Source organism: Symsagittifera roscoffensis, chromosome 1 (assembly GCF_963678635.1).
Source record: "Symsagittifera roscoffensis chromosome 1, txSymRosc1.1, whole genome shotgun sequence".
In the NCBI taxonomy this organism is placed as follows: Eukaryota; Metazoa; Xenacoelomorpha; order Acoela; family Convolutidae; genus Symsagittifera; species Symsagittifera roscoffensis.
In genome coordinates this window covers 99,722,339-99,749,777 of record NC_087062.1, presented here as the reverse complement: position 1 = coordinate 99,749,777, position 27,439 = coordinate 99,722,339, and the positions used below count along the sequence as shown (strand labels likewise).

The window sequence follows — 27,439 nt, the reverse complement described above, 5'->3', positions numbered from 1 at the left end:
ATGTTCTAGCAGTTCTATAGGCCTTGTATATTTGGATAAGTATTCGTCATCCTGAATTTAATTACCATCAAACACTTTTGAGTTGAACCTGAAGTCGAACAAAAACAGCCCGGACGAGAGAAAGGTGACGCACCTATAAAAACAGAATATAGGAATGAAAGTTGTCGTGTCAGTCAAAGCTTAAAGCTTACTTAACATAGATAGATCAAGCTGCGATTTTCAAGGATGTAAAATTTGACACAACAATTTACTGCAATAGGTATTAAAAAAATTGGCCGTTTTTTGTCTTTTTTTCACTATCTGAGGTGTTAAAAAAATCGATTTCTTTATTTTCGTTTTTCAGTATTTTTTATACATGAAATTTAGGGCAGTTTCCGTTGGAAAAGTTGTTCTAGCAGATTGTTTTGCATAGAATTGCTCGCAAAATGATTAGTAACATAATTGTATCATTGATCATTGTTGATTACTAAACTCAGCCAGTTCCTCGGAAAAGCAGTCTTCTGACATCTAACTATTTTAAATATTCAATTGATTTCATTGTATCACAATTTCTAATGAATATGTTCAAATATATGATGCCATTATTAATCCTTGTATAAAAATTCAATAAAAATGTGATGTGCAATCGAATTTTTTTCTCCTTACTTCTTTTGAATATATATTTTGATATGACCGCTTTAGTTCAGCAAAGTTCTTAACAACTAGAAGTCAACAAAGGGTCCAAGGGTTCAATATGCTTCAAAAAAGAACTGCAGCTTCGATTTTGTTTGACTAAGCATTAATTGAGCCTTTCCAGATTTAGGTCCGACTTTCACGGTTTGTATTTTTTTTCTTTACTAGAAGCTGGTTAATATTTTTATTTATTTAACTAGAAGCTGATTTAGATTAGATTTTTATCGCGCTCTAATCGACATTTAATATCACAAATATTCAGAATAGTTAATCTTGTCAATACTGTCGGATAGTGCATGAAGCTAGAGTTGTGGTTTATCGTGGGCATGCAATAGATGTTTGCTCTAGCTCTGAGATGACTGCAAAGTTGCACTCAATCTCATACGTTCGTTCGATGATTAAAAGCGATGTTAGTTCAGTTGACTTACTTCTGAAGACTGTCATAGATTCAATTTCAAACAATAAAAATTTGAACGCCTTCACATTCTTTGGAGTCCCTGAAGATGAGCCAAGAAGCTGTTCCGAATTGCGCCAGGGAAAACTACACGGCGTCCCATTTGTGGCGAAAGACAATATTAACACAGTTCATTTTCCAACAGCTGCTGGAACAAAAGCACTGTTGTCAAACGTCACTGCGCATAATTCTCCTCTGATAGAATGTCTTCTAGCGGAAGGAGCAGTTTTGGTGGGAAAAACAGGGATGCACGAACTGGCGCTTGGAATAACGAGCAACAATTATGCTACGGGAGCCGTGCGCAATCCCCATGATGCGACGCGTATTCCTGGAGGATCATCTGGAGGAACAGCTGCTGCGATTGCTGCTGGAATTGTACCATTCGGACTGGGATCAGACACTGGGGGATCTGTTCGAATCCCGGCGGGGCTGTGCGGAATTGTTGGGTTTCGGCCTTCGATTGGTCGCTACTGTTCCGAAGGAGTTGTTCCCATTTCACCCTCTCGGGATACAGTTGGACCTATGGCTAACAATGTAGAAGACGTAGTCTTGCTAGATGCTATTTTGACAAAAGGTCTCAATTTCAAACTAAATCCGAAAAAGCTGAGTGACATGAAGCTTGGAATCGACCGAAAAGTGTTGACAGAAAATTTGGAACCAGAGGTTGAGAGTTGTTTTTCTTCAGTTCTTCAGAAATTGAAAGAGGCGAGAGTTGAAATTGTCGATGTAACGAACAAACTCGAGGAAATTTGGGAATTCACAATTGAGTTTAGGAAGACTGTCACAAATTTTGAAATGATACCCAGTCTTAGGAGGTACTTGGATACATATGCTCCTAATATTTCAGTGGAACACTTAGTCGCTATGATTGCATCGCCAGATGTGAAGAAAAGCTACCAATCAGCGCTGGAAAGGAATCTAGTTACTCGAGAAAGCTATGAGTTTGCGCTGAAGCAAACGCTGCCGAAGATGCGAGAAGTTTACAGCCATGCAATTGAAGGTCTCGACGGAATCATTTTTCCAACGACTCCCTTGCGTGCCACTAAAATTGGGGTTGATGATCTGGTCGCACTAAATGGACAGAGAGTTCCGATGTTTTGGACGTTTATTCGGAATACCAGTCTGGCGTCTTGTGTAGGATCGCCTGCCATCTCTCTCCCGGCTAGTGTGCGTGGACTGCCTGTCGGAATAGAAGTAGATGGAGCACGGAACAAAGACGAAGATTTATTGGCGGCTGCTCTCAGCATTGCACCTCTTCTCTGATAAAAAACAAACATACTTGCTATTTATGTGTGCTCCAATCACTGAAAGATTCTTAGATTTGAGTAACATGTTTTTTTTAGAAACCAGATTACAAACAAGGATAAATGGTTGGGAATTAAATATATATTTAAATACATAAGAAGTTTTCTTTTTTTTCAATTAGTGTCTTTTTTTTGGGCGTGGCGAGATAAAAAGGCTTCGAAAAACACTTATGTTTAACGGCTTGTCCTTTGATAATAAGTCTGCTAGCTTTCTTGACTGCTCGGAAATGTACTGAAACCTTAAACATTTTGAAGCAGTTTTTCTCGACACTGAGACAGCTAACGAAAATTTTTTAAATTTCGTTTGAATCAGGACCAAAAAGGCTTTAATATGGTATTATGATCATATGAATTTTGCAAGAGTTCAACTTAAATTTTACGGATTATCCTTCTAACTCTTTCCAAAAGACTGGAACAACTGAAGCCGGAATACAAAGTTCCTCCTCACTTTGAATGGTCGGAAAAAGCGGTGCATGAGATGGAGTGATGACTGGCCCTTTACAATGTTTACTTCATGAGACGAGCAGACAATTTTTAAGGAGTATTTCACAGTATATAATTGTGTTGTGTTTGATATACTCGTGTCTAATCTTTTTGGGGGCAACTATAACTTGGTAATGATTACTATACGTGGAATATTCTGTGCAACAAGAAAACCAGTGCCTCGTTTTGTTCGCATTATTATTTCAATTTATGGTTCGGAGCGGTTGAAGTCATTGCCGAAGTAAGTTAATACTAAATACACAGTTCTTCGGGCGTCTAAATCTTTTTCGGATGTCTATATTTAGACGCTGTAGATGTGATGCGAAGGCGAGGGATGGGTGCATTATGCAGAAAGGTGCAGAAGCAATTAAGTGAAACAGAATGCCTCAACCAAACATTGGGCGATTTGCCTAAAATTAACGAGATAGATTTGCCTTACAAATATTTTGAAGTGGTGTAAGTGTGTTAAGTATCTCGAAAGGGTGACGTAAAAAGCGGACGTCTTTGTATTTCAGATCTAAATGTTTCAGTTCATTGTAATTTCGGTAGCTGCTGTAAACTTCTTTTGGACGTAATTGGTTTTGTTTTGAAAATGATAGCATTGTGACCTGCCCTGTTGTGCAATGGAGCTAGTAGATATTCCCCTGGCAAACTATATGAGCCCCAGTTTTGGGGCCAACCCGGTGCAGCTGGGTCCTGTGGGCGCGAACACGATCGCCGAGACGGAGGAGATAGAGCAAATCGAACAGCTTCTCCTGCTAGGCAACAAGTGCCTGGATGAAAACAACGTGCAATCAGCTATCAAGCTTTTCTCGGAAGCTCTGGAAATTGATAGCTTCAATGCGAGCTTGTTAACGGCACGAGCTAATGCGTTCGTCCTGAACGAGCAGTTCGAAAAAGCTCTGATAGATGCAAATGCACTGCTGAATACATTCAATAACGAGAAGGAAGTGCAGCTGCAGGCTCTGTTGCTCATTGCGAATATACACAGGGCGCAAGGGGACAACGAGACAGCGCTGGAGTTTGCACTGAAGCTCCTACTGATGGAGCCAGAAGAGTTGCAGACGAAGGTTGAACAGTCCGTCTTCGAGATATGTCGAGAACTTTTGAACATTGAACAGTCTGAGGGCTTCGAAGTTGGTGTGTCTGTTTTCGAACAGATGCAGCACTACGCCAATCTTTTGTTTTCTGGACAGAAGTTCGCACCGGCTCAAAGTTTGATCGAGTGTCTGATCCATCTTGAGAGTTCAGTTCCCCAAGATGTTCTCACCCGAGCATTGCTGACGGGTGCTCGAATAATGTGGGAGCAGCGTAATTTAGAGCGGGCAGTAGCAACGTACCATGAGTGCATCATTAGAGCGTGGAGATTGCAACTAGTGTCTGTAGAATCAGAGGCCAGGTACGAATTAGGCACAATCTATTTCAACATGAAACAGTTCTTCCAGGCGGCATCCTCTTTTGAGAAATACCTCTGTCTGTTGGAACTACGCTTGCCCGGTCCAAATGATACGACGCGGGTTGTTGAAAAGAACCTGGATGTGATTGCTAAAAAGGTAGATGCTCTATGTGCCATAAGCGAGTGTTTTCTAGAACTTCAGGAAATGGATTTGGCGGAATCGAATGCAAGAGCTCTTCAAGTCCTGGCCGCTGAGGTTGAAAATGAAACAGACGACCCAGAGCCGACAGCTGAGAAAGTACAAGGTACCAGTCGAGAAATTACATGTCGACAATGTTACCTGTTGTGTCGAATTATGAAGAAAAAACGAAATTTTTGCGAGGCGCAAAAATATGCTCATACGTTTTTGGAACTATCGAAACGGAGCCAGTATAAACTCCACGAATCCTTATTGATTTGCGGTTCCATCGAGCGAAAGTTGGAGAATTTTGCAGTATCGTTGGAGCATTTCAATGATTTGCTTAGTCTTTGTCTGAACGAAGTGCAGAATGCTACGAAACAACACAGTGCTGCCTTGGAAAGACTTTGCACAACTCTTTACAAATTGGGCAAACTGAATTTCGAAATTAAAGATTTCACTTCTGCCGCCAAATATCTGGAAGATTGTGTGAAGCAAAGTAAGAAGGTGGGAGAAAACCGCGACTTAGAATGCAAGGCGCTCATTTTGTTAGCCAAGTGCAATTTAGCTCAAGGGCATCCCGCAGAAGCCATTCATAGCCTGAATGTGGGACTTGCGATGCAAAAATCCATATCGGCAGCTATCTATAGGCGTTGCATGGTTAAATCAGCAGTTGCTGTTCAAAGTGTTGGCTCTAAGAGCGAGTTAGAGGGTGCAAGGTCGCTGCTAGAGGAAGTCATCGGAGACTTCGAACAGGAGGCGCTGCATGTTTTCGCGCGTGATTCGCACTTCAACAACAAAGAGTACAGAGTGCTGGAGGAAGTATCCAATGCGTATGTTAACATTCTGGTAAAGTTGAGTCACTTGCAGGCTGCTCTATTAGCCTGTGAATCATTCCGAAGGTTTAAATTATGTGCCTACTTCTCACAGCGATCGGAGTTAGCGGGAAGAAATTGTGAGAATTATCGAAAAATTCTGCAGAATAAAGTAACATTGGAGTACTTCCAGGCATGTGTGGATGAACAGGAAAGCCCTATTTTGTATTTCCACCTGTCAGAAGAAGCTTTGTTCATTTGGTTGCTCAGCTCTGCGAAGGGAGTCCAAAGTTTTCACAAGCACACAAAGGAATCTTCGGAGAGTTCGATGTACGAAATGCTAGAGATGTTTTACCATTCGCTCGCTAGTCGCAATTCGGGATTGTATGGATTCGAAAACCGGATCATTCTGAATAGCAAGTCGCTCGTCAAAATACTGCCAAAGATGGACTCAGATGAAATTGAAGCGAGAATTGAGAAGGATGTTTGTCACTATATCTTTGATCCAATGAAGAAGGAACTGAAAAAGCTGCAATCGGCACGTAAATTGTTCTTCATAAGCAATGGTTTGCTGGGAATGGCTCCTTTCCAGGAAATGTTCCGCAAGTTCTGGCAGCAAAATATCACCTTAGAATGTCCTACCACTGAGTCATTCACTAGTGTCCAAATGATGCATTGGGCGAATTACTCGGCAGACAACAAAGAACACGAGACGCCTTTCAATGCCGCTCTGATGCAAGCCGACAACAGAAGTAAGAAGGACTCTCAAGAGGAAAGGCAGAGGAAGATGGATGAATCGGTTAGTGTTTCGCGCTCAGGAACTGCCGCTAATTTGCTCGGCTGGACCAATTTGTCGGAAGGGTTAAACGCTGGCTTGAAAGAAGTGCCCTCTCTTCAGTACAAGCGACAGATAGAAAGTGCCAGTGGAGACAAAGCAGATTTGAGCTCAATGTACAAGGGTATCAACCCTGCCCTGGACAAGTTAGGCTATGACCAGGTTGCGTTGGACAGGTTATCCTACGGCCTGGACAATGAGTCCCTGAAAACAGACGCAAGCAGTGTGAAGTACGGAGCAGGAGCTAGCTTGAGCAGTGGGAAGGGACAGCGTCGAGGAACTGTGGTGAAGCTTGACACTGAAGCTACTCGGAACAATTTGAAGGGCAACGATAAAAGTAACAGTAGTCCAATGTCGAATCACCAGCACTCTGACAATCTGTCTGCAATAAGTCAGCTCTCGTCAGCTGACTCTAAACAAAATGACAGACTGAAGACTTATCGCAGAATTGAGCAGAGCTTCTCGACAATCATTTCGAAAACTTGGAACGAGAAACACGTGCGTAGCTCAAGCATTGCAGTTGAGACATACTCGCCCGCTATAGAGAACAAATTGTTTCGATTTATTGGAGCACCTGTCATGCCGACGTCCGTCAAATTCCCCATGTTCACCTGGAAGCCTTTGAAGAATCTGCGATTCGCACAAGAGGAGCTCAAAGTGTGCTCTCACTACTTTCGAGACACTGCGCTGATGGGCGAGCAGTGCACTAAGGATGATGCTCTGCGTGCGATAGTGCAAAGCACCTGTTTGCATGTGGCAACTCACATGAGCTACGAATCGTGCACTCTGGCATTTACTCCGAATGTTTTGTACCAACAAATGAAAAGTGTGGATCACGAAGTGTGCTGTGTTGAGTTGCGCGATCTTCTCGATCTCAATTTGAGTCACATTAAGTTACTCGTTCTCAGCTCATTCCCGACTCAGAGACACGAACACTACTCCAGTTTCTTCAATCTCATCACCCTCATGTTGGCACTGGGTGTCCAATGTGTAGTGTACTCGTCCCACGCTATTGCCACTGATTCGGTCACCAAGTTCTGGCATTATTTCTACAGAGCAATTCGTAAAATTGACCCAAAATGCCATATCAGTGCGGCGCTTGACTATGCAAAAGCTCACATGCAAAAAGACCCCAAATATGCAAGTCCAGAGCATTGGAAGGGAATGCAATTTGCTGGAAAGGACGTTGCAATTGACGGTAAAGCGATGATTCACGATATGTTGGATCAAGTGGTTGACCAAATGGAAAAAACAAATGCCGACGATTGTCTGAATGTAGTGAACGATAAGTCTCAAGGTATGCCCTTGTTAAATACGCAGCAAAGTCTTCAACAGTTGAGGCGTCATTTGGCTGAACTGATAATGGACAATATGTCACAGTTAGATGTGCTAGATCCTTTATTCTATCTGGTGTTGCGTGGACTTGACGCTTCTATTCAGGGTGTTCAAAACATTGACTTGCAGAGAATAGAAGACTATCGATTGATTGGAAACAAAAAGATTCTCCTATTTCTACATTTTCTGCGGTTCGACTTCCAACCGTACGGATCTACAGATGACAAGGAGGATAATTTGCGTCCAATTATTGTTTTCCCGCACTGGGACAAAAACTCACTGCTTAAACCAGCGTGCGAGGTTCTGAGAAACTTGATTCTGATTCGTGACAATGAGAAGATTCTAGAAGAGCTTTGCGCTGTTCTGACTTTCGACTCAGCTAATTGCAATGATGTCGTCATGGACGAGACCAACGCGAGTAGTAGTTTGAACCCAGTTGACCTTGTGTCATTGGTGATTGACGTTCTGAGTCTGTCAGAGCATGCTCCCGACGTAGAGATGTTCATTTCGGATGGAGGTGTGAGGAAAGTGTGGCAATGTGCTGCTTCCAGGAGGCTTCTCACTGCTATTGGGTTCCATCAAGTGGATTTTGCTCTGCTGCCTTATAGGAATCTGGCCAATATTCGATATCAGCAAAGCGTGCTGAAAATTTTGTGCGCGTTATCGGGTTAGTTGTCAAGTTTTTTGTGGGTTTTAGTATATTGCTATTGCGCGCAGTTGTTTGCAGTATCGTGTATGTTCTCAGGTGTTCATGAACGTGATATTTATGAAGTTTAATTTCTAACCGGGTTGTGTGGGTGCGTTTGCTTGATTGCTTTACTCAAATCATTTGATAAATTGAAGGAAAACTACGCCCTCTAATTACACCGAAGACTTTAGTCAAGGTGTTATGGTATCGTGTAACGGGGTTTTTTTTTAATGTTGTCTGTTGTCAAGTGTCGACAAATAACGTCCACAGTTGACAATGCAGGTCACGTCGAAGAGTACGAGCATTTTGGACTACGTGTTTTAAGAATTTACAATCTGTTTTAATGTACGACCAATAAATTTTACACCTTAATTCTTAAAAAAAAACATTTTCAATTCTTCCCTTGCCATTCTGAACAGGTGGTTACAAAGTTTTAGCTAGTCACTGTATGATTTTCTGCCAGCAGCTCAACTGGTCTGTGTATACTTGTATTAGGTACACAGTTTTTTTTCAACTGTGTATACTTGTATTAGGTACACTGTAGTTTCAATCAATTGATCTGTGTATACTTGTATTAGGTACACAGTTATTCTATTTCAACTTTTGTGTATACTTGTATTAGGTACACTGTAGTTTCAATCAACTGGTCTGTGTATACTTGTATTAGGAACAGTTTTTTTTCAACTGCTGTGTATACTTGTATTAGGTACACTGTAGTTTCAATCAACTGATCTGTGTATACTTGTATTAGGTACAGTTATTCTATTTCAACTTTTGTGTATACTTGTATTAGGTACACTGTAGTTTCAATCAACTGGTCTCTGTATACTTGTATTAGGTACACAGTTTTTTTTCAACTGCTGTGTATACTTGTATTAGGTACACTGTAGTTTCAATCAACTGATCTGTGTATACTTGTATTAGGTACACAGTTATTATATTTCAACTTTTGTGTATACTTGTATTAGGTACACTGTAGTTTCAATCAACTGGTCTGTGTATACTTGTATTAGGTACACAGTTTTTTTTCAACCGCTGTGTATACTTGTATTAGGTACACTGTAGTTTCAATCAACTGGTCTGTGTATACTTGTATTAGGTACACAGTTTTTCTATTTCAACTGCTGTGTATACTTGTATTAGGTACACTGTAGTTTCAATCAACTGATCGTGTATACTTGTATTAGGTACACAGTTTCTTTAGTTTAACTGATCTGTGTATACTTGTAATAGGTACACTGTAGTTTCAATTAACTGGTCTGTGTATACTTGTATTAGGTGTAAAACAGGAGGCGTTTTGCTACACATACAAACACAATCTTTTGTATTTTATTATAGCTATAGAAATTGATCTACAATGCGTAAGTACGACATTTAGTTCTACGATTGTTATTTCAGGTCCTTTGTCAATATTTCAGGCTCTTTGTCAATATAGCAAAATTTTGGTGTATATATGTGTTAGTAAGATTTTTAGTTCTACAACGTTTATTCAGGCTCTTTGTCGATATAGCAAAATATTGGTGTATACATGTGTTAGTACGATTTTAGCTCTAGAATTGTTATTTCAGGCTCTTCGTCAATATAGCAATATTTTAGCATATACATGTGTTAGTACCATTTTTAGTTCTCGAACTGTTATTTTATGATCTATGTCAATATATCAAAATTTTAGTGTATACATGTGTTATTACGATTTTTAGTTCTCGAACTGTTATTTCATGATCTTTGTCAATATATCAAAATTTTATTGTATACATGTGTTAGTACCATTTTTAGTTCTCGAACTGTTATTCCATGATCTTTGTCAATATAGCAAAATTTTGGTGTATACATGTGTTAGTACGATTTTTAGCTCTAGAACTGTTATTCCATGATCTTTGTCAATATAGCAAAACTTTGACGTATACATGTGTTAGTACGATTTTTAGCTCTCGAACTGTTATTTCATGATCTTTGCCAATATAGCAAAATTTTGGTGTATACATGTGTTCGTACGATTTTTAGCTCACGAACTGTTATTTCAGGCTCTTTGTCAATATAGTAAAATTTTGGTGTATACATGTGTTAGTACGATTTTTAGTTCTAGAAGTGTTATTTTATGATCTTCGTTGATATATCAAAAATTTAACCTATACATGTGTTAGTACGATTTTTAGTTCTAGAACTGTTATTTCAGGCTCTTTCTCGATATAGCAAAATTTTGGTGTATACATGTATTAGTACGATTTTTTGTTCTAGAACTGTTATTCTTCAATTATTAGTTGTTCAAGTTGTTTGGTTTTTGCTTCAGTTTCTATGCCTTCGGTGTATTGCGCGTAGCGCCTATGTTTACAAAATGGCGGGTGAAACGCGGTCGAATTTAAGCTTCCAAAGTGGTTTAAAATTTTCTAACGTAAAAAACAAGAAAAATTCATTGCTCCAGTTTTTTCAAATTGGGTTGTTTTTTCAAAACACTCAAAAAAGTATTTGATTCTCAAAATTCAAAAGCTGTTAAAGAGTGTTCAAAAATTTTGTCTGTTTCTGTTTTGAGTAGATTAGCACTTTCCATTTCCAATAGAAACTGGATGATTGGGACCGGATATCTCACTAGTGTAGTTTTGGTTTTGTCTTTTGATATTAGTTTTGATATTAGTTTTTTAGGAACTACCTCAGAGCTAATAAATTGCAGAAATGTTTTGGTTAGCTCATGGCCTAAATCTAACAGGTGTTAGAGTTCCATAAAATGTTGTTAAAGAACATCTGAATCAAAACGAAGATTAATTAAATCGTATAAAACTTTTCTGTCTTTAGACTCCAGTGCTTCTCACCTAATGGTGATTTCTCAATTTTTCTGAATTGAGATTTTACACGCTCTTTGAGTGTTTAGGGACAATAGTTGAGCGACAACGTTAAAAATCATGCGCTTGTCATACACAGACTGTGAAGGCTTTGTGCAATTTGAAGCAATCTAAGACAATTGATCCAAAGATTGCAGCTTCTCCGCTACTGTGAAAGTAAAACAGTAATGTGAAATCTATCATTCCGTGTGGGGTAGGTACTCAATCATGGTCGTAATAGCGTTTCTACTTAGCATTTGTTTCCTTATGTTTTTTCTGATAGTATCATCTGATTTACACTAGCAAACTTTAGAGAGCGTTAGTGTAATATTACGTTTATTCTTTTTTCCTAACCTAAGTCGCAAGAAATGTTGTCGGTTTTGGTGGCTTTTTTACGGCTTATCAGTAGCATGTGCTTTGAAATTAGAATAGTAATAAGTTACCACCGTTGTTGCATTTTTAAATCATCAAATGAACCGAAAAAAGTTATTTGCCTAAAATAACATAACAGAAATAAGTATTCGACTTCAGAAAATTTCTAACTCAATATATCTCGCAATTTTTGAAATGTATAATTTATACATAATGGGCTTTATACTCTCTAATTGTTTACATGTAAAGTTATTATTAATGCCTTCAGTTTGTTATACTCCAAACCATTACTTGCAAAATTGTGTCTGTTTGTATTTAGTGCCACTTTTGCTACATTGCATTGGCTATTTTTTTAGCATATGTACCTGCTTTTTTTGAGACTAAGATTTGCCGACTTCAGCATTTGTGGTCAAGAGGGCAGGGCGTGAGACGCCAATTCTTGAGGTCGCATGTTCGAAGCCAATATGTAGCAAAGTTTTTTTTTAATTCGAGGCTTATTTTTGTTTTTTATATCACTTTATAAAGCGTAGTGTAATAGTAGAGTATTCTTCTTTGCAACCTAAATCGCTTTTCGATAGCATGGGATTTGGCATTCGATATGTAATAGTTTAACATAGTTAATGCAAATTTGGTGGCTTTTTTGCTATGATCATGATCTGTTCATGAAATTTCATGGCCTCTATTCTCTGCTTTATTTGTGGCTAGTGTTGGGGATTTATTAAGCGTCCGTGGCTAAACCGTGGACTCATATTCTTTTGGTCGCAGAGCGAAACCGAGACGTAGCCGAAGTTTCAACAATTCGAGGCTTATTTTACTTTTAATTGCTTTTTATTAAGCTTCTTTTTGTCGTGATCTCGCTAGTTTCCGCGAAGCGAGAACATCAACTGAACTTAAAAAGTTATTTGTTTCAAATCATAATGCAAAAAAGTAGAAACTGCGTTTCAGAAATATCCCAACTGAATTCATCTCGCATTTTTTTCGAAATGCTTTCTTTATACATAATTTGGCTGTATGCTTTCCAATTTTTTTACAAAAAAAATAGTGTGGAAGCCTTTAATTTATTCTACTTCAAATTATTACAGGCAAAACTTGTTTCAATTTACTTTTGGTGCGACAAATGCAGCATTAGAAAGTTTTTAGCAGATCTAGCTGCTCTTTTGGTGCATAGTGTTAGTAATTTTTCAAGGGCCCATGGCGCAGATGCGTCGACGTGCGACTCCAAATCCTATGGCCGTAGATGCGATACTGCGAGCCGTAATTTCGATGAATTATATGGTGTAAATATCTTTTATGTAATATATTTATTCCAATGTCATTAAAGACCAAGTTAGTTGTATTCAATGAAATTACTCAGGCTGGCTTGTGCTATGACAAAGCAACGGAAAAACACGTTCAGATTATCAAATTGAGTTAACTTTCTGAACAACTTTAATTTCACATCTACGAAGTTCTTCAGATTATCAGATGACCAGCATGATTTCTAATGCAGAAGGAGCGGACGTACATGGGAGTACCGTTATTTTTGGCTGCATCTAATTCAGACCCATTGTAATATTTCAAGATATAGCTAGAAGACTTCTTGATGACTCTAACGGTTAAAAGAAAATATTAATCCAGAACTGCTATTAGTAGATCCAAAAGAGGGAGGTATTGTAAAAACCACCAAGAACGGAATTTCCAAGAATTGAAGAAATTGCAGCTGCAGTAACGGCCGGAGAGTTCAGAGACAGACTACCACTGGATACGGTATTGCAGGAAAATGAAGAACGAACAGACAAAGGACCGAATGTGGTGCATAATGTCTACTGCGACGAATTTCAAAAACGATTAAGTTCATGATTGTTCGTAGCGCTAGGGACGGAGGGGAAAAACTCAAATCACCGAGAAACAATCGAATTAGGTGCGACGACAGAAGAAACCTCCAAGAGAGAACTTTTGCTGAACAAGTCAGACAACATTGAGCCAGGACCGAACCACATAGAAAAGGTTGACCTAACGATAGATGAAAACCAAGACGTAGATCACCAAAAACATGTAGTGGAACCAAAACGAAGACTCCTGTCACGGAAAGATAGCTGTAGACTGTCCTTGCAATAAGATAAGTAAAGTTTATCAAATCTCGCGAGATAATTGACAAGAGCTTGCTGGCTGAATTGATCTCGGAGTATACCTGGCTTTATAGGCTACGACGCGTCGTTGAAAGAGGAGACAAACCGAGATTTGAAATGATGGGACCTTACATGATCCCACTATGGAACCATCGATAGCCGTCATAGATGATTGCATACTAGTGGACAATATCTCATGCACAACAGAGTGCCATAGTTGCACTAAATATGGTAAGAATGCATAATATATAATTCTGAAAAGCTCGGCGTAACTGCTTCCGCTGCTTAGGCAGACGGGACAAGAAGTCCAATAAGACTAAGCCGTAGGCTTTTGGAAAACCACTAGGGGAACAGCTCAGTGAAAATAATCTCGACAACTGAAGAATCAGAGGGAGTCTAGCGAAAGCGACATCGGCAGCGTACAGAAATCTTATCTAAATTTAAAGACATGAGACACGTCTTGCTGCTGGAACGGCACCTCTTTCAGAACAAATTGGGTATAACTCGTTCGATCCCGAAAGTCATAAAATTCGAGCTGGAAATTAGAACTCCGAGAAGAAAGTACCGATGAAAACTTTGTCAACAAAACTCAAACTGAGTACCAAAACTCTTTCTGTTATGAGACATTTTGCTCTTATGTGTTATTCAAAAAAATTTTCGGCTGAGCGGGGAATGTTGTACTGCGCTAACAGTTACCTTGATGAGTTATGTTATGTTAACTAACATCTTTTATGGCTTATACTGATACCGAGGTCATTGAAGACCAAGTTCTATCGCAACCAGATTGTTCAGTCTGCGCTAAGCTACAGCTATGGCTTAGCAACGGAAAAACACGTTCAGAGTAACCTATTAATTTTACTTCTGAACAACGATAATTAACATCTAGGAAGTTTTTCAATTTATCATAGTAGGTTCGAATAGTACGCCAAACTTTTTAATTTTCACGGCCTATTTTTATTTTTAACTGTTCCATTTTTTACAGCTAGTTTTAGTCGTTTTCTCGCTTTCATTTGCGAAGCTCATCTTTGCCTGTGTAAAACAAACTTGATATGCTTTCTTACAAGATATCGATTGCTGAAAGTTGTGCTTAACTAGTCGAAAAGTTAGTTTGCGGTTAAAACAAAGTTGACTTTTTACTAAGCTTTTTCCTTAGCTTATGGTTTCTTCGACATCATTTTTTTCAAGGAATTGGAAATACGCACACTCAAGTAACTAATGTTGAATTGAGAGTGAGTCTAATTGATATTAGATATCAAGGACTCAATGCAAATTTGCTTCACTGAGCTTTTATTGGTGATTATTCCTAAAAAGTGTTGATCAAAATTGTCTATGGAAGTGTGGTAGAGTAGAATTGAAAGTGTTACATAGTCGGCCTGTTACATTTGGGGTGTCATTTTATACCTATTGTGATGCTGTTTTGATTATACTTTTTGAAAGTTCTATCTCTTCTATGTCAGCCCGTATTACGCTGCGGTAGCATGTAAGTTGTAACCGGGTACTATACTGTTTTCCGAGAAACGTTTTTTTTCACAGGACCCATCTGGGGTCATATACTCATATCCTGGATGCCTCTGTTGGTGAAAAATTTACCGCAACAGACATATTTTGGACATATTAGCATTTTGTTTATCCGTACTACTCGAAATTAGCTTTTTAAGTTGGTGTAATTTTACCAACTCGATTTGTTAAATGTAAATACTTTGTAAATTTTGTTGGCCTTCTATATCTCAACTTAGTGGCCTCATATTGCGTCGTTCGATGCGCGAAAAAAGTCTTTGTGTTCATGTGTGTGTTTTTAGGAGAAGGAGACTAAAAAAACGTTTTTTGTTCTTTTTCTGCTCGTGTTTTTCCGGCTTTTTTAACCACTTGGCACTTTTTTTCCGCTTTTTGTTTCACATTCTTTTGTCTTGGCATGTTTTTTTTTCAAAACAAGTTTTATGCAATTTGATAGATCTAGTTTTTCGGCTGTTTTGATTTTTCGATTTTTTATGATGGTGCTACTCACATCTCATTTTCTTGAAAGTTTAAAAAATACATGAAAAATACTAATCATTGTATAGTTATTGAGTTTGGATATATATTTTTTTGTTTTTTATAGTTCCTCCTTTAATGGTAACATCGTTCGAAATCTTTGTTACGAATTTTTGAGCGTCATGCTGTTCTCACTTCTCTTCCTGTACTTGATGGACCGGAAATGGTGGAAAGCGCAGCTTGGCATCTGTCTTAAAATATGGCTGCCATTTCTTGAAACTCAATTTCAATTTTCATGACTTTCCAAGAAAATACCGAAACTTGGTGGGAAAACGTTTGTTTTTCTATTTTCCTGAATTGTTTTTGCTGTGATCACTAATGGTAGAAACAATGTTGTAAATGTTGCGCCTTAGGAGTAAAGGGAGAAGCGATGGTGGGAAGAGTGGATGCGAAGTACTTCGGCTCAACAGAAGCGATGAGACCGACTGGTGTGAACATGGAACACATCATACGCACTACCAGTGCCTTGAGCAATGTGGAAGAAGACAAACAAGCTGCAGCTGGCACAGTTGGAGGGGCAAGGGGGGCGGTTGGCGAGGAAACAGCGGGTACTGTGCTGTCCGATTTGTCAGTGTGGGGTCCGACAGGGAATGTGGTCGTGCCTGTTCAGTGGAGAGTGAGTCATAAGGGGATGGGGGAGGCGGAGGCGGCTGAACTGGCGAGGGAGTTGAGGAGTGTGAAGATGAACTACAGGGAACAGCTGCATAATGTGCTCAAACAGCACAAGTGAGTGACGCCCTTAATAGTAAACAAGGTGTTAGGTAAACAAGACGACAAGCCATTAGGACGACATAACATAAGACGACAAATGAGCGTTAAAACATGTAAAAAAAGCTGGTCGATTTTAAGCGGTTTGATTTTCTGAGAAATACAAATAGGGAAAGAGCGTGTAGCGTCGTCTTAAAGTGGTCCCACCAAAAGCGGTTGTCGTCTGAATTGCTGTCGTCGTATTTGCCAGACACCTAAAAAACGATAGCCGGTTGCTGAGAGGCTATGCCATTAGTGGTTTAGCCTGAACTGTCAGAAAAGTGATAGCTCAAAAACTGCCTTTTTGCAAAAGTTCTCTAATATTTTTGCGGTGCAGAATTTTTCTACCAAACATATATTCAAATAGTGCGGGATAATCTGGTCAGCCCAAAAAACAATCTACGTAAAGTTTTTATTCATGCGCTGCCTCTATTGAATAAATCATGTACACTGGAAATGAAGAAGCGAAAAGCTGTGCGCGAGGCTAAAACAGCAACAACACAGCAAGAGAATAACTAGAGATCTCACTGTGACAATTTCATGTATTTAAGCGTTGAATAACTTTAGAGCTCAGCTGCAGTCTCATGCGAATAGACACATGGCTGAGTCATTTGGGGTGCAGGCAGTGAGAGCTACAACATCATCATCAGCAGCAGCAGCCTTGAAGAAGATCAAAGTGGAGTCAGGGGGCACTCCGAGCACCACCCTCAGACCCCAGATAGAACCCCAGCCCCACTCAATCCCCACTCTCGACCAGGTCAGCATTATTTATACAATACAATACATTCACCACCATCACCATCCGCTAATTCTTTATTGACCAATTGTGCCCCGACCCACTCTTTCTTTACCAGCATGCAAAATCAATGAAGCAAAAATTTTTCTGTGAAGAAAGACTATAGATGGAGTTAAGCTTCAACATGTACGATAACTAGGTGATTACTTTGTGGCTGTTCACAATTAACAAGACACAAAAACAACATTGATGATGAAAAGTGTTCCATTAAACCCATCCTCTTGCATTCTATATTATTGCGCAACTGTGTTAGGAGCATTTTTGTGTTAGTGGCTCCGCATCATGTGGCCCAAATGCCATTCATTTTTTGTTCTGAGTTGATCTTTAAGGACATGAAATATATTGGGAACCAACATAAAAGTTAGCTGAAGTTAGATAGCTTCGTGCTGTTGTAATGTTGTAGGTTGCGGCTGAGCGAGAATACAGTCACTACTTGATGAAGTGGAGAGTGGAAGACGTAAGAGGTCACATGGACAACGACCTCAGATCTCTACTTGTGCACAAGTGCAACAACAAACTCTAACCTGTGCAGAAAACTAAGAAAACCAATCAAATCCCCCCACATCTCAAGCTCTATTAGTTCATTTCTGAAAAATCTCAATTTGTAGATATTTGCTGTATCATAAACCCCACACCTGTAAGTAATGTACATTCTGAATGAATATAAATATTCTTTGATCAATTTTAAACAACTAATAAAATAATTTAGCGATCCGACTTGACGCAAAACTTCATCCTTTAGCAGTCATAAAATTAGTGCTCTATTGCAAGAGCAGATGTCTTGAGCTCGGGAAATTTTCTACATTGGACATTTTTTTTCTGGAAATTCCGTAAGCGCCCCCATTAACAGTCCTAAGCTTTTTTCGATATGTACTTTTTGGTGTCTTTCCACTTTTTCGGCTTACTGGTTATCGTCTCAATTCTGGTCGGCTTATTAGTTTCCGTTCTTAGTTTTTTGAGTCGATGAACATAGTTCGGGCTTTTAAATAGTTCGAGATGATTTTTTTGACCACATGTTCAGATATTGGTATACAACGAGATCAATTGAAGTGAAAATTATTTAGATGACAAAAGACGTTTTTCCAAGGATCTGACTGAGTAAAGTTTTCAATAAAGATGAATGATACATTTCGTAACTACAAATCAACGTATGCATTTCTCTGCAGTTCAAACTGCTACAACAATTTTGCAACGGAAACTACCCGAATTATTTAGTAGGAAACATATTGATAAACGAAAATTTTTAAAGTGATTTTAAAAGATGACAGAAAATAGCCATTCTTTTTATGTTCATTTCTTTTCCATTGCTAAAAAGAAAGCAAGCTCCACTATCGAACAGCAAAACTGTAAAGGTCACGAAAAATGTGATCGACTTTTAACTTCGAAAGCGGATATTAATTATCAGATTTCCCTGTGAAATGAGAATTTTTCTTATTGACCTAGTATTCTCAAATCCATCTATTTTTTCGAAGGTTGAGATTTTTAAATAAAAACAATTCAGTATTGTTTTCTGTTTGCTTGCGTTCATTGACTCTTTTCTTACTGTCTGTTGGCTATGTTTTCCTTTGAAAGTTGCGATTCGAAAGTTTGGAGTTTTTCTGAAAACAATTCAGCATTTTTTTGTTTACTTGAGTTCATTAACCTTATCCAACTGTCTGCTCGCTATGTTTTCCTTTGAAAGTTGCGATTCGAAAGTTTGAATTTTTTCTAAAAACATTTTGGTAGTTTTTGTTGACTTGCGTTCATCGACACTTTATCTAACTGTCTGCTCGCTATGTTTTTTTTTACAATCGGATGTTAGACTTTTTATCCGGTAAATAACTTTGTTAACAAAATGTTCAAAACTAGAAATGGTAAATTTAAGTTCAGTTCATAACGAAATCAAAATTCTTTGCGTCTCCGGCACACTTGGTCTGGAGGTAACGAATACGCTTGGGATGGCAAAGTTCTTGGGTTCGAATCTAACAGGAACTGTTTTTTTTTCTAACGGGATTTTTTCCGCTTCAAATTAAAATATGGCAGCCTATGGTTTCTGCTTAGTTGCGACACCGCAGAATATTTTTCACTGTACGCAATAAACATTGAAGCTGCTTTCAATGTTTTGATTTACTTCTGCTGCTTGTAATTTTTACTAACTTTCACTTCATATATTTTCTTTATTTTGTTTGTTTTTTGCTTTATTAATTTTTCAGCCCTATTGATTTTGGATTTTATTTTATAGGCTAATTGACCTTATTTTGAATCGTTTCGACGGAAACAACTTTTATACTTCCTTGTGGATTGCAAAAAAAATTACTAAAATTTAAATAGCAATTAAAATTTATCAAGACACAATTTTTTTGTTTTTTTTTGGCCTGTAGTAAATTGGCTGATGGCCTCATCTGGCCTTCAAAATGTGTGTGTGCGTCTGTATGTTTTGAGGGTGAGAGGGACAATAGTTTTTTATTAGTCATAAATTTTTTTGAATTTTTTTTTCGGTTTGTTTTTTTTTTTACTTTTTCAGATTAATAGGTTTTGGCCTATATAATATCGGCTTAGTGGCCTGATTTTGTTTCTTTGATGAGCAAATAAAGTTTTGTGTATATGTGGGTTTTCAGGGTGAGGGAATTCTTATTTTTTATATAAGTCTGAAGTGTTGATGATTTCTACGGCTTAAAGGTTTTCTGCTCAAGTTTTTTCGGCCTTGTTACCGCTTGGCAATTTTTTTTCGATGCTAATTTCCTTTTCTGTTGCCTTGAAATGTTTTGATTTCAAAATAAGTCTTATTCATTTAGAAAGATCTAGTTTTTTCGACCTTTTTTTCGACTTAGTTATTTACCGACTCAGTTGCGACTTAGTTATTTCGAATTGGCAGCTTTCTTCTTTATATCGCAACTAGTGTGAAGCGGAGCTTCGCTTTTGTACATGTTTTAAGATCGAACTGAATAATTTATTTTTCTGCCGATAAGTTTTCGGGTTCCTTAGTTTAGATTGAACCTTTGTCGTCTGACTTTTTGAATGATAAACCCAGAGGCATTCAATTGACAACTCGTATATATATGAGCCTGGCAATGCTTTTTTTTTGAAAATTGTTTGCAATTGTCCTTCAGATTAGTTCAGTTTTTGCAATTATGACTTGATGGGTGTCGGCTTTGTTTCACGACATAAAATTTTGATTTTGTGAAGTTTCTTGTGATCCTTTTTGATCACTTTTTCAATATATTCAAAAGAAACTCATTGAGAAGCATTGTTTAAACTGAAATTTTTTGGAAAAATTTAACAGAAAATTTATGAGTACGATTTATTATCTATATTTTTAATTGTGCTCGTTCTGCAAAGAAACCGTTTTTCGTTGTCAATTTTTATTGCCGTATGGTTCCATTATTAGAAAATCATTTGTGAATACCACTGCGACAAGCAAAGGGTGTTGCAACGGCGTGCTAGACTTTTTCCCCGTAAAAAATGGCATAAAAATTTGATTTTGTGAAGTTTCTAGCGATCCTTTTTGATCTTTTTTTTCAATACATTCAAAAGAAACTCATTAAGAAGAAGCATTGCTTATACAGAAAGTTTTATGGAAAAATATAACAGAAAATTTGTGAGTACGAATTATAATCTACATTTTCAATTGCGCTCGATGGGCGCGTGCCCACGACGCTATGTAAACCCATTCAGAGGGGGTAGGGGCTTCCTTAGTTTCCTTAATTTTTTCCATGCTACCCTAGATCGTGGAAATAATGGCAGTTTGTCAATGCCACTTTTTGGATGGTTTCATTTTGAAGACCCCTTTTCCCACTTTTTTGAGTTAACTAAAAATGTGTTTTTTCGACTTTGCGGCTTTGAAGATGAAAACCATTCTGAACAGGTTCCTAAGGTTTGGCCCAATGAATTAATTTGAGTTTTTTTTTACTTTTTGAAAAAATTTAATTTTTCACGTTTCTGACTCAACATTTTCTATCAATGGTATATTCAAAAAATGAAAAATTTTGTAAGTTAAAAATAATGGATTTTGATTTAAAAACGAGTTTCCCGTTGGGCAATGTTTAAGAATTTGTGACAAAAACGCTGAAAACTTCTTTTTTGTGGAGTTTTTTGCTTTTATAATTTTCCTATTTGGTCGTTTAACTGAAATTTGTAGTAAAAAAAATTTCAATTCAGATCTGTTCTACATGAGCTACAGTAGTTTAGGTCATATATAGCCAGATGGAAAGTGTGAACTAATAACATGCATTGTAAGCTGCCGCAAATGTTCAAAAGTTGTTATAGAAGGTAATAAAATTGATGAAACAATAACAAAAAAATGAAGAAAAAAAATCATGAATTTTTTTGAAAATTTTAGATTGACAGTCTTGCAGGATGCTCTGTGGGCCCTTTAGGGCCCAGTAGAAGAGAATCCGACTCGCAATTATCCAGAAACGGGAAAGAAAAAAATCGTTGTTGTTTTTTAAGCAATCATGTCCAGTGTTGACTGAGCATTATAATTGCGCCCGAAGGGCGCATTTGTCACGCGAAAGCGTCTTCAGCTGCCGTGCCGCCCATTCAAAATTGCCAGAGTGTGCGCATAGTAGGAATGAAAGTACGCAAAAATGATGCCAAAGTAGGGAGGGTGGGACGCAGACCTGACTGGCTAGTTCTGCGAAGAAATAGTTTTTCTTTGTCAATTTTTATTGCCTTTTGGTTCCATTATTAGAAAATCAATTGTGAATTCCATTGCGGCAAGCAAAAGGTGTTGCAACGGCGTGCTAGACTTTTTCCCCGTAAAAAATTTTGTTCGAAAGATCCATTTAGTAGGAGTGGTATATTTCATGTGCAGACTGCTCTTGTGCTCAAGTTCTTGAAAATTTGATAAAAATAATCTTAATAATAAAATTTTATCAAGCTATGCGCGCTACGCAGAAGTAAAAAACTTTATAATTTAACATTTGAAGAGCATCAGATTAAGTGGACACTGAAGGCTATCCAGCCTGCTAAAAGTGCCGCGAACGAATTTTTTAATTCTTGAGAAGCATTTGTTTGTCACAATCTATCTATACTATATTCAAATGCGAGTGGCAGCTATCTCCCATGTTTAAGCATAATAATTTTGCATGTTTAAGCTATATCATATACTGCAATGCTTAAGAAAAATTTTCAATTAGTTTTCCGCAAGGTCATTATTTTTTCAGTATTTTTTTTCGAGGCCAAATTAAGTATGTCTGTCTGTCTGTATACCTGCTTTTTTAATTAACTTGATTATGTCTGTCTACCGGTCTCCTAATTTGTTATGTTAACTTTCAATTTGGTTTCAACTATTTAAATCAAAATAGTACTAAAGTCAAATGGTTGCCTCCAATCTTTCTTTCTCTTTATCTGGATTTTCTATTTTTTTAATCTTTTTTCATCTTTCTATCTTTTATCTTTCTTTTTCGACCTTTTATCTATTTTTTTTTCAATTTTATTATCTAGCTTCATCTTTTTTTCTATCTTTTTATTGCTCTTTTTCTTTTCTTTTTTTTATTTTTTTTCCATCTTTCTTTTATCTTTTTCTATCTTTCTATTTCTATCTTTCTATTTCTATCTTTCTATTTCTATCTTTCTATTTCTTTCTATCTATCTTTCTGGGTATTCATAGGGGCTGGGAATCTTGCCTCCAAATATGACTGCTAAAATCTTTGTATTTTTCGAGGTATGAGGTTTTTTTATGATTCTACCATAATTTTCAGTTAACTTAGGTATAGAAAAATTCGCAAATTGTAAATATCCCAACCCTGTAATTGGGTGCTGCCAGAGTACTCCAAGGACACTGAAGGCTATCCAGCCTGCTAAAAGTGCCGTGAACGAATTTTCTATTTCTTGAGAAGCATTTGTTTGTCACAATCTATCTATACTATATTCAAATGCGAGTGGCAGCTATCTCCCATGTTTAAGCATAAAAAAATTTTATGTTTAACGAAAGATTTTTTTTCATGTTCAAGCTATATCATATACTGCAATGCATAAGAAACTTTTTCAATTAGTTTTCCGCGAGGTCATTATTTTTTCAGTTTTTTTTTCGAGGCCAAATTAAGTATGTCTGTCTGTCTGTATACCTGCTTTTTTAATTAATTTGATTATGTCTGTCCACCGGTCTCCCAATTTGTTATGTTAACTTTTAATTTGGTTTCGACGATTTAGTTCAAAATAGTACTAAAGTCAAATGGTTGCCTCCAATCTTTCTTTCTCTTTATCTGGATTTTCTATTTTTTTCTATCTTTTTTGTTCGTCTTTCTATCTTTTATTTTTCTTTTTCGACCTTTTTTCTATTTTTTTTTTCAATCTTATTTTTTTAGCTTCATCTTTTTTTTCTATCTTTTTTTTTGTTCTTTCTCTTTTTCTTTTCTTTTTTTCATTTTTTCCATCTTCCCTTAATTTTTTTTCTATATTTCCATCTTTCTATTTCTATCTTTCTATTTCTTTCTATCTTTCTTTTTCTATCTTTTGCATTTTTCTTTTTTGTCTTTCTTTTTATCATTCTTTTTATCTTTCTTTTTTATCTTTCTGTTTCTTTTTTTCTATCTTTCTTTCTTTTTCTATCTTCGAAATTCCTTACCCTGTAGTTGGGTGCTTTCAGGGTACTCACAGGTGTAGCAAATCTTGCCTCCAAACTTGACTGCTCAAATCTTTGAGGTTATCGAGATATGACGTTTTTTGTGACTTTTTCAAAAAAAACCCAAACAAAACTTTTTTCAAAGTTTGAAATTCCCAACCTGTTCTGCTGCCTCAGTTGCCACTAGATAAATGATTCGCCCAGCCTTTCATGGCTGTTTATGAACATCATCCAATACAAAGATGAAAATTTCGTAATTTCAGTTTCGAAATTTTTCAAGCTAAAAATCATTTTTCTATTCACCGAACGTTTCTGCTGTATAGCAAGTTTTGCGAAGCTCGGCTTCGCCTGTGTGTTGAAAAATGACGTCTGCCTGTTATTGGAAGTTCTGCTCGCCATCAATTAAAGTAGGACAGTATGAATTGATTTTCTATGTAATAGTGATTTCTTAGAAATTGAATGTTGGTCTGAATGATATTGTTTTCGTCTACTGCAACAAACGAACTTGTTTTTGAAGTCTGAGGAAGGTTCAAATCTGATGATTTTTGAGGCAAACGAGCAAAACATTATTTTCTAAATATGTTGATTTTGAAATTGTGTTGCTCAAATTTATATTGTTATATTTTGGTTGAAGCAGTTTTTCTAAATCCCCGACTAAAATAATATTTGGGAAAAATTGCCTATCTTCTGCCTTAAAATTTCTTGAAAATGAAGTCTTCAATTATCATTTTTTTTGTTATGGCTGAAGACATGTTCTACATTGGAATTATTATTGTCGCATTTACACGTATTTTTGGGTATGAAGATTTGAACAAAGGAAAATCTTTTTTAGTTTAAAATTATTTGGTTCGCATTTCTATTGATGTATTTTTTCTATAAATCTGATAATATTTTCCTAAATAATTGGATAACAATCGGTTTTTCGAATTTTTGTGATCTACTAGTGGAGAGAATCCTTAATTTCGGGCGTGTTGATTTTTCGCTAAACCATCAATAATTTTAAATGGCATACAAGCAGTGATGTCCATTAAAAGAAAACAATTTAAATTAATTTAAATTTTCATTCTAATTTCAATTTATTTAAATGTGAAATTATGAGCCCACTGAATTTAAATGAAAAATTTTTAATTTAACTCGAGCAATTTAAATTGAAAAAAAAAATTAAATTGCTCCGGCAGTATTCGATACGACACCAAAGTACACTCATGTTAACTCATGATTATTAATTTCACATTTCACACTTCCCCTGAAAAAGCAAACAATCCAAAATTTCGCGAAAAAATTTGAATAAGGTTTTTCAAAAGTTATAGAACGAAATAACAAGAAAAACAATTGAATGTTGATTTAGCATCGGAACAGATTTTAGGGAGATGTAGTAAAACCGAAAATGCTTAAGCAGACGCAATAAAAATTGCTAATCATAATAAACATTTTTCGCTCATCAAACAAAGCAATGCCAGGCCACGAAGCACATATAGTATAAGCCGAATAAATAGAAAACAAAATAATACCAAATCGGATATGGTAAGTTGACAACCAAAAAGAAACCCAAGTTTCAAATAGAGCGGGTATTTAAACTGCCGGCATGCTCAATGAAAGTTGATTGGCGAAATTTAGTCACTGATTCTGCTTGACAGAATGTGACATAAAATAAAAACTTATGTTCCCATTTGGTAACGCTTGCTAATCGGAAGCGTAATCATTTCAACTCTAAAAGGTCTGATTGAAATGCACCTAGCAAAATTAAAACAAAGACGTTAAGATGACAATGAAAAAGCTTAAATTTCATTTCAAGAATTTTGGTACCAAATAACAGAAAATCCAACGTGAGAAAAAGTCGCGCATGGCTCCACTCAATAGTAAAAGATGCATTCAATAGTACTTCCATGGATATATTAAAGAGTGAACCCACTAACGTATATGGTCATCTCAGCTGATCATGGACAACTAGTTACGGACTTAACTCTTGCAAGCAACGAGCCCGGATGATTTGGAACCCAGAACCAGCCAATTTCCGAGGTAGCCAATTTCCCATTCCTGTCAATTTTTTCCCTTCTAGGATGTATGAAAATAATTCTTATCCTTATCTTTTTTTCAAGAACTTTAGCTCGAATTTTTTTAACCTAAATATTTGCTCAAATCGGATTGAGATGGAGCGGGTTTGAGAACATACCGCTTAATCGATTCGGCGTCCAATTTTTCAATGGGTTCTCAAAGTCGCTACTATAATTGTAGACTATTGAGCGGTACAGCTCGAAAATACTTGAGTTGCTTCTTGTCCATTTAAAAGAAAAAATGAAATTTGAATTAAAATTGTGCAAAAAAATTATAAAATTGTTGAAACCAATTAACAATTTTCCGAAACAAATTAAATGTTTAAAGCAAATTAAATGTTTATAAAGTCGGTTTTTAAGCAGTGTTGTTTGCCAATTTAGATACTGTTTGCAATTTTGAAAATGGTTTATCTCAAACAAAACTACTTTTATTTAGGTAGTAAATAGGTATAGTCCGTTTCTGGGGTTAATTTTTTTTATCTGGTACTGCTCGTTATTTGCTCATTTTGCAAAACATGAATTTCATTTTGATTTTAGAACTTTTCTACCAAAAATGAAAGTTCTTAAATTTGTCGGTTTTCCAAGTCTGATTTTTAATATTTCCAATTCGGTGAACGGTTTCGGTTTATGTTTTATGACATAATCGGTTTTTATTGCGTAGTTTTGAGGGCAAAACCCCTGTTTGACAAAATTAGATATTATGATATTGTATTTTCCTGCTTTTTATTTTTTGAGACGCTTTGTCAAACTTTTTCACTTTTTGCTAAAGTTATAATTTTTCTCGACAACTTCTTCATTGATTTTCAAAAAATTGGCTACAATGAAAAACCGGCTGTTGTTTTGTATCTCTGCATACTTCCATAGTCTCTTTTAGCCTTACTCCAGCTTCAAAGGCCTTCGAAAATTTAAAAGGCCGTCGAAAATTTAAAACGTGGGAAATGTTTGACTCATTTTCTTGGATTGTCTTGCTTTCCTTTCTCAGAACATGCCGTTCCAAATCTGAGATTGAGATTTCAATGGCAACTACAGATACAGGGATTCTCTTCTACGTCCTAACTTTGATCGAAAAAAATATGGCCTCAAAAAAAATTCTCAAAAACTACCTCTCATGTCTTTAATCAAGGGTTCAGCCGAAAAAGCAAGTCTTGAAAATCCTCCTGGCTTAAACTGCTGCGCTCTAATTTTTGTATAAAATTAGTTTAGTTCTCGGGAAAATCAAATTTGTTTCAGTTTTAATCTTTTTTTTGAAATTTTGTTACTTTTATCGAAAACTACCCTGTCAAATCTGATGTCAAAAGCTTAATCGAAATAAAGGATTTTTACAATCCTCCCTACGTTAATGAATTTATCCTAGTTTTCGTTTACAAAAACTAATCGTCTAGAGAAAGTCAAATTTTTGAAGCTTTTGCCGTTTTGTTGGAAAATCTTGACTGTTCTCAAAAATTAACCTTCCAATTTCAATACATGTAGTTCAATTGGAATAACAGATTTTGGAGTTTTCTGCTGGATAATCTGGTACGCCCTTATTAATGTAGAAAAAGCAAAACCTTTGGATAACTCAAGTTTGTTTATTTTTGGGACCGTGTTTTGAAAATCTGTTGACGCATCTCAAAAACTACCCTGTCAAATGTGAGAGTGAGAATTCAGTCAAAAAAACCGGTTGCGAGAATTTTTGTGCAGAATTTTAATTTTTTTTCGACTCAGCAGCCTTTTGTTTTTGTATCGCAAATGGCGCGAAGCTCAGCTTCACCTCTGTGTCAATTTTGTCGTGAAAACTCAGGTTGTTTGCTTGTTCCATGAATTTCTGAAGT

At 36.8% G+C, this 27,439-nt stretch overlaps 3 protein-coding genes across 3 annotated transcripts in view; all 3 read left to right on the top strand.

Annotated features, from left to right (window-relative positions):
- Window positions 1–27,439, top strand: part of LOC134853382 (uncharacterized) — a 540,493-nt gene that overhangs the window by 198,435 nt on the left and 314,619 nt on the right. The window lies entirely within an intron of this gene.
- On the top strand, window positions 729–2,485 carry LOC134850609 (indoleacetamide hydrolase-like). The gene has a single exon (XM_063866844.1). It carries the CDS (start codon window positions 1,028–1,030, stop codon window positions 2,387–2,389), a length of 1,362 nt encoding a protein of 453 aa, XP_063722914.1. The 5' UTR covers window positions 729–1,027; the 3' UTR covers window positions 2,390–2,485.
- On the top strand, window positions 3,433–17,712 carry LOC134853362 (uncharacterized). The gene is made up of 4 exons (XM_063869341.1): window positions 3,433–8,139; window positions 15,841–16,213; window positions 16,802–16,991; window positions 17,434–17,712. The coding sequence occupies exons 1-4, from the start codon at window positions 3,537–3,539 to the stop codon at window positions 17,551–17,553; spliced, it is 5,286 nt and encodes a 1,761-aa protein (XP_063725411.1). The 5' UTR covers window positions 3,433–3,536; the 3' UTR covers window positions 17,554–17,712.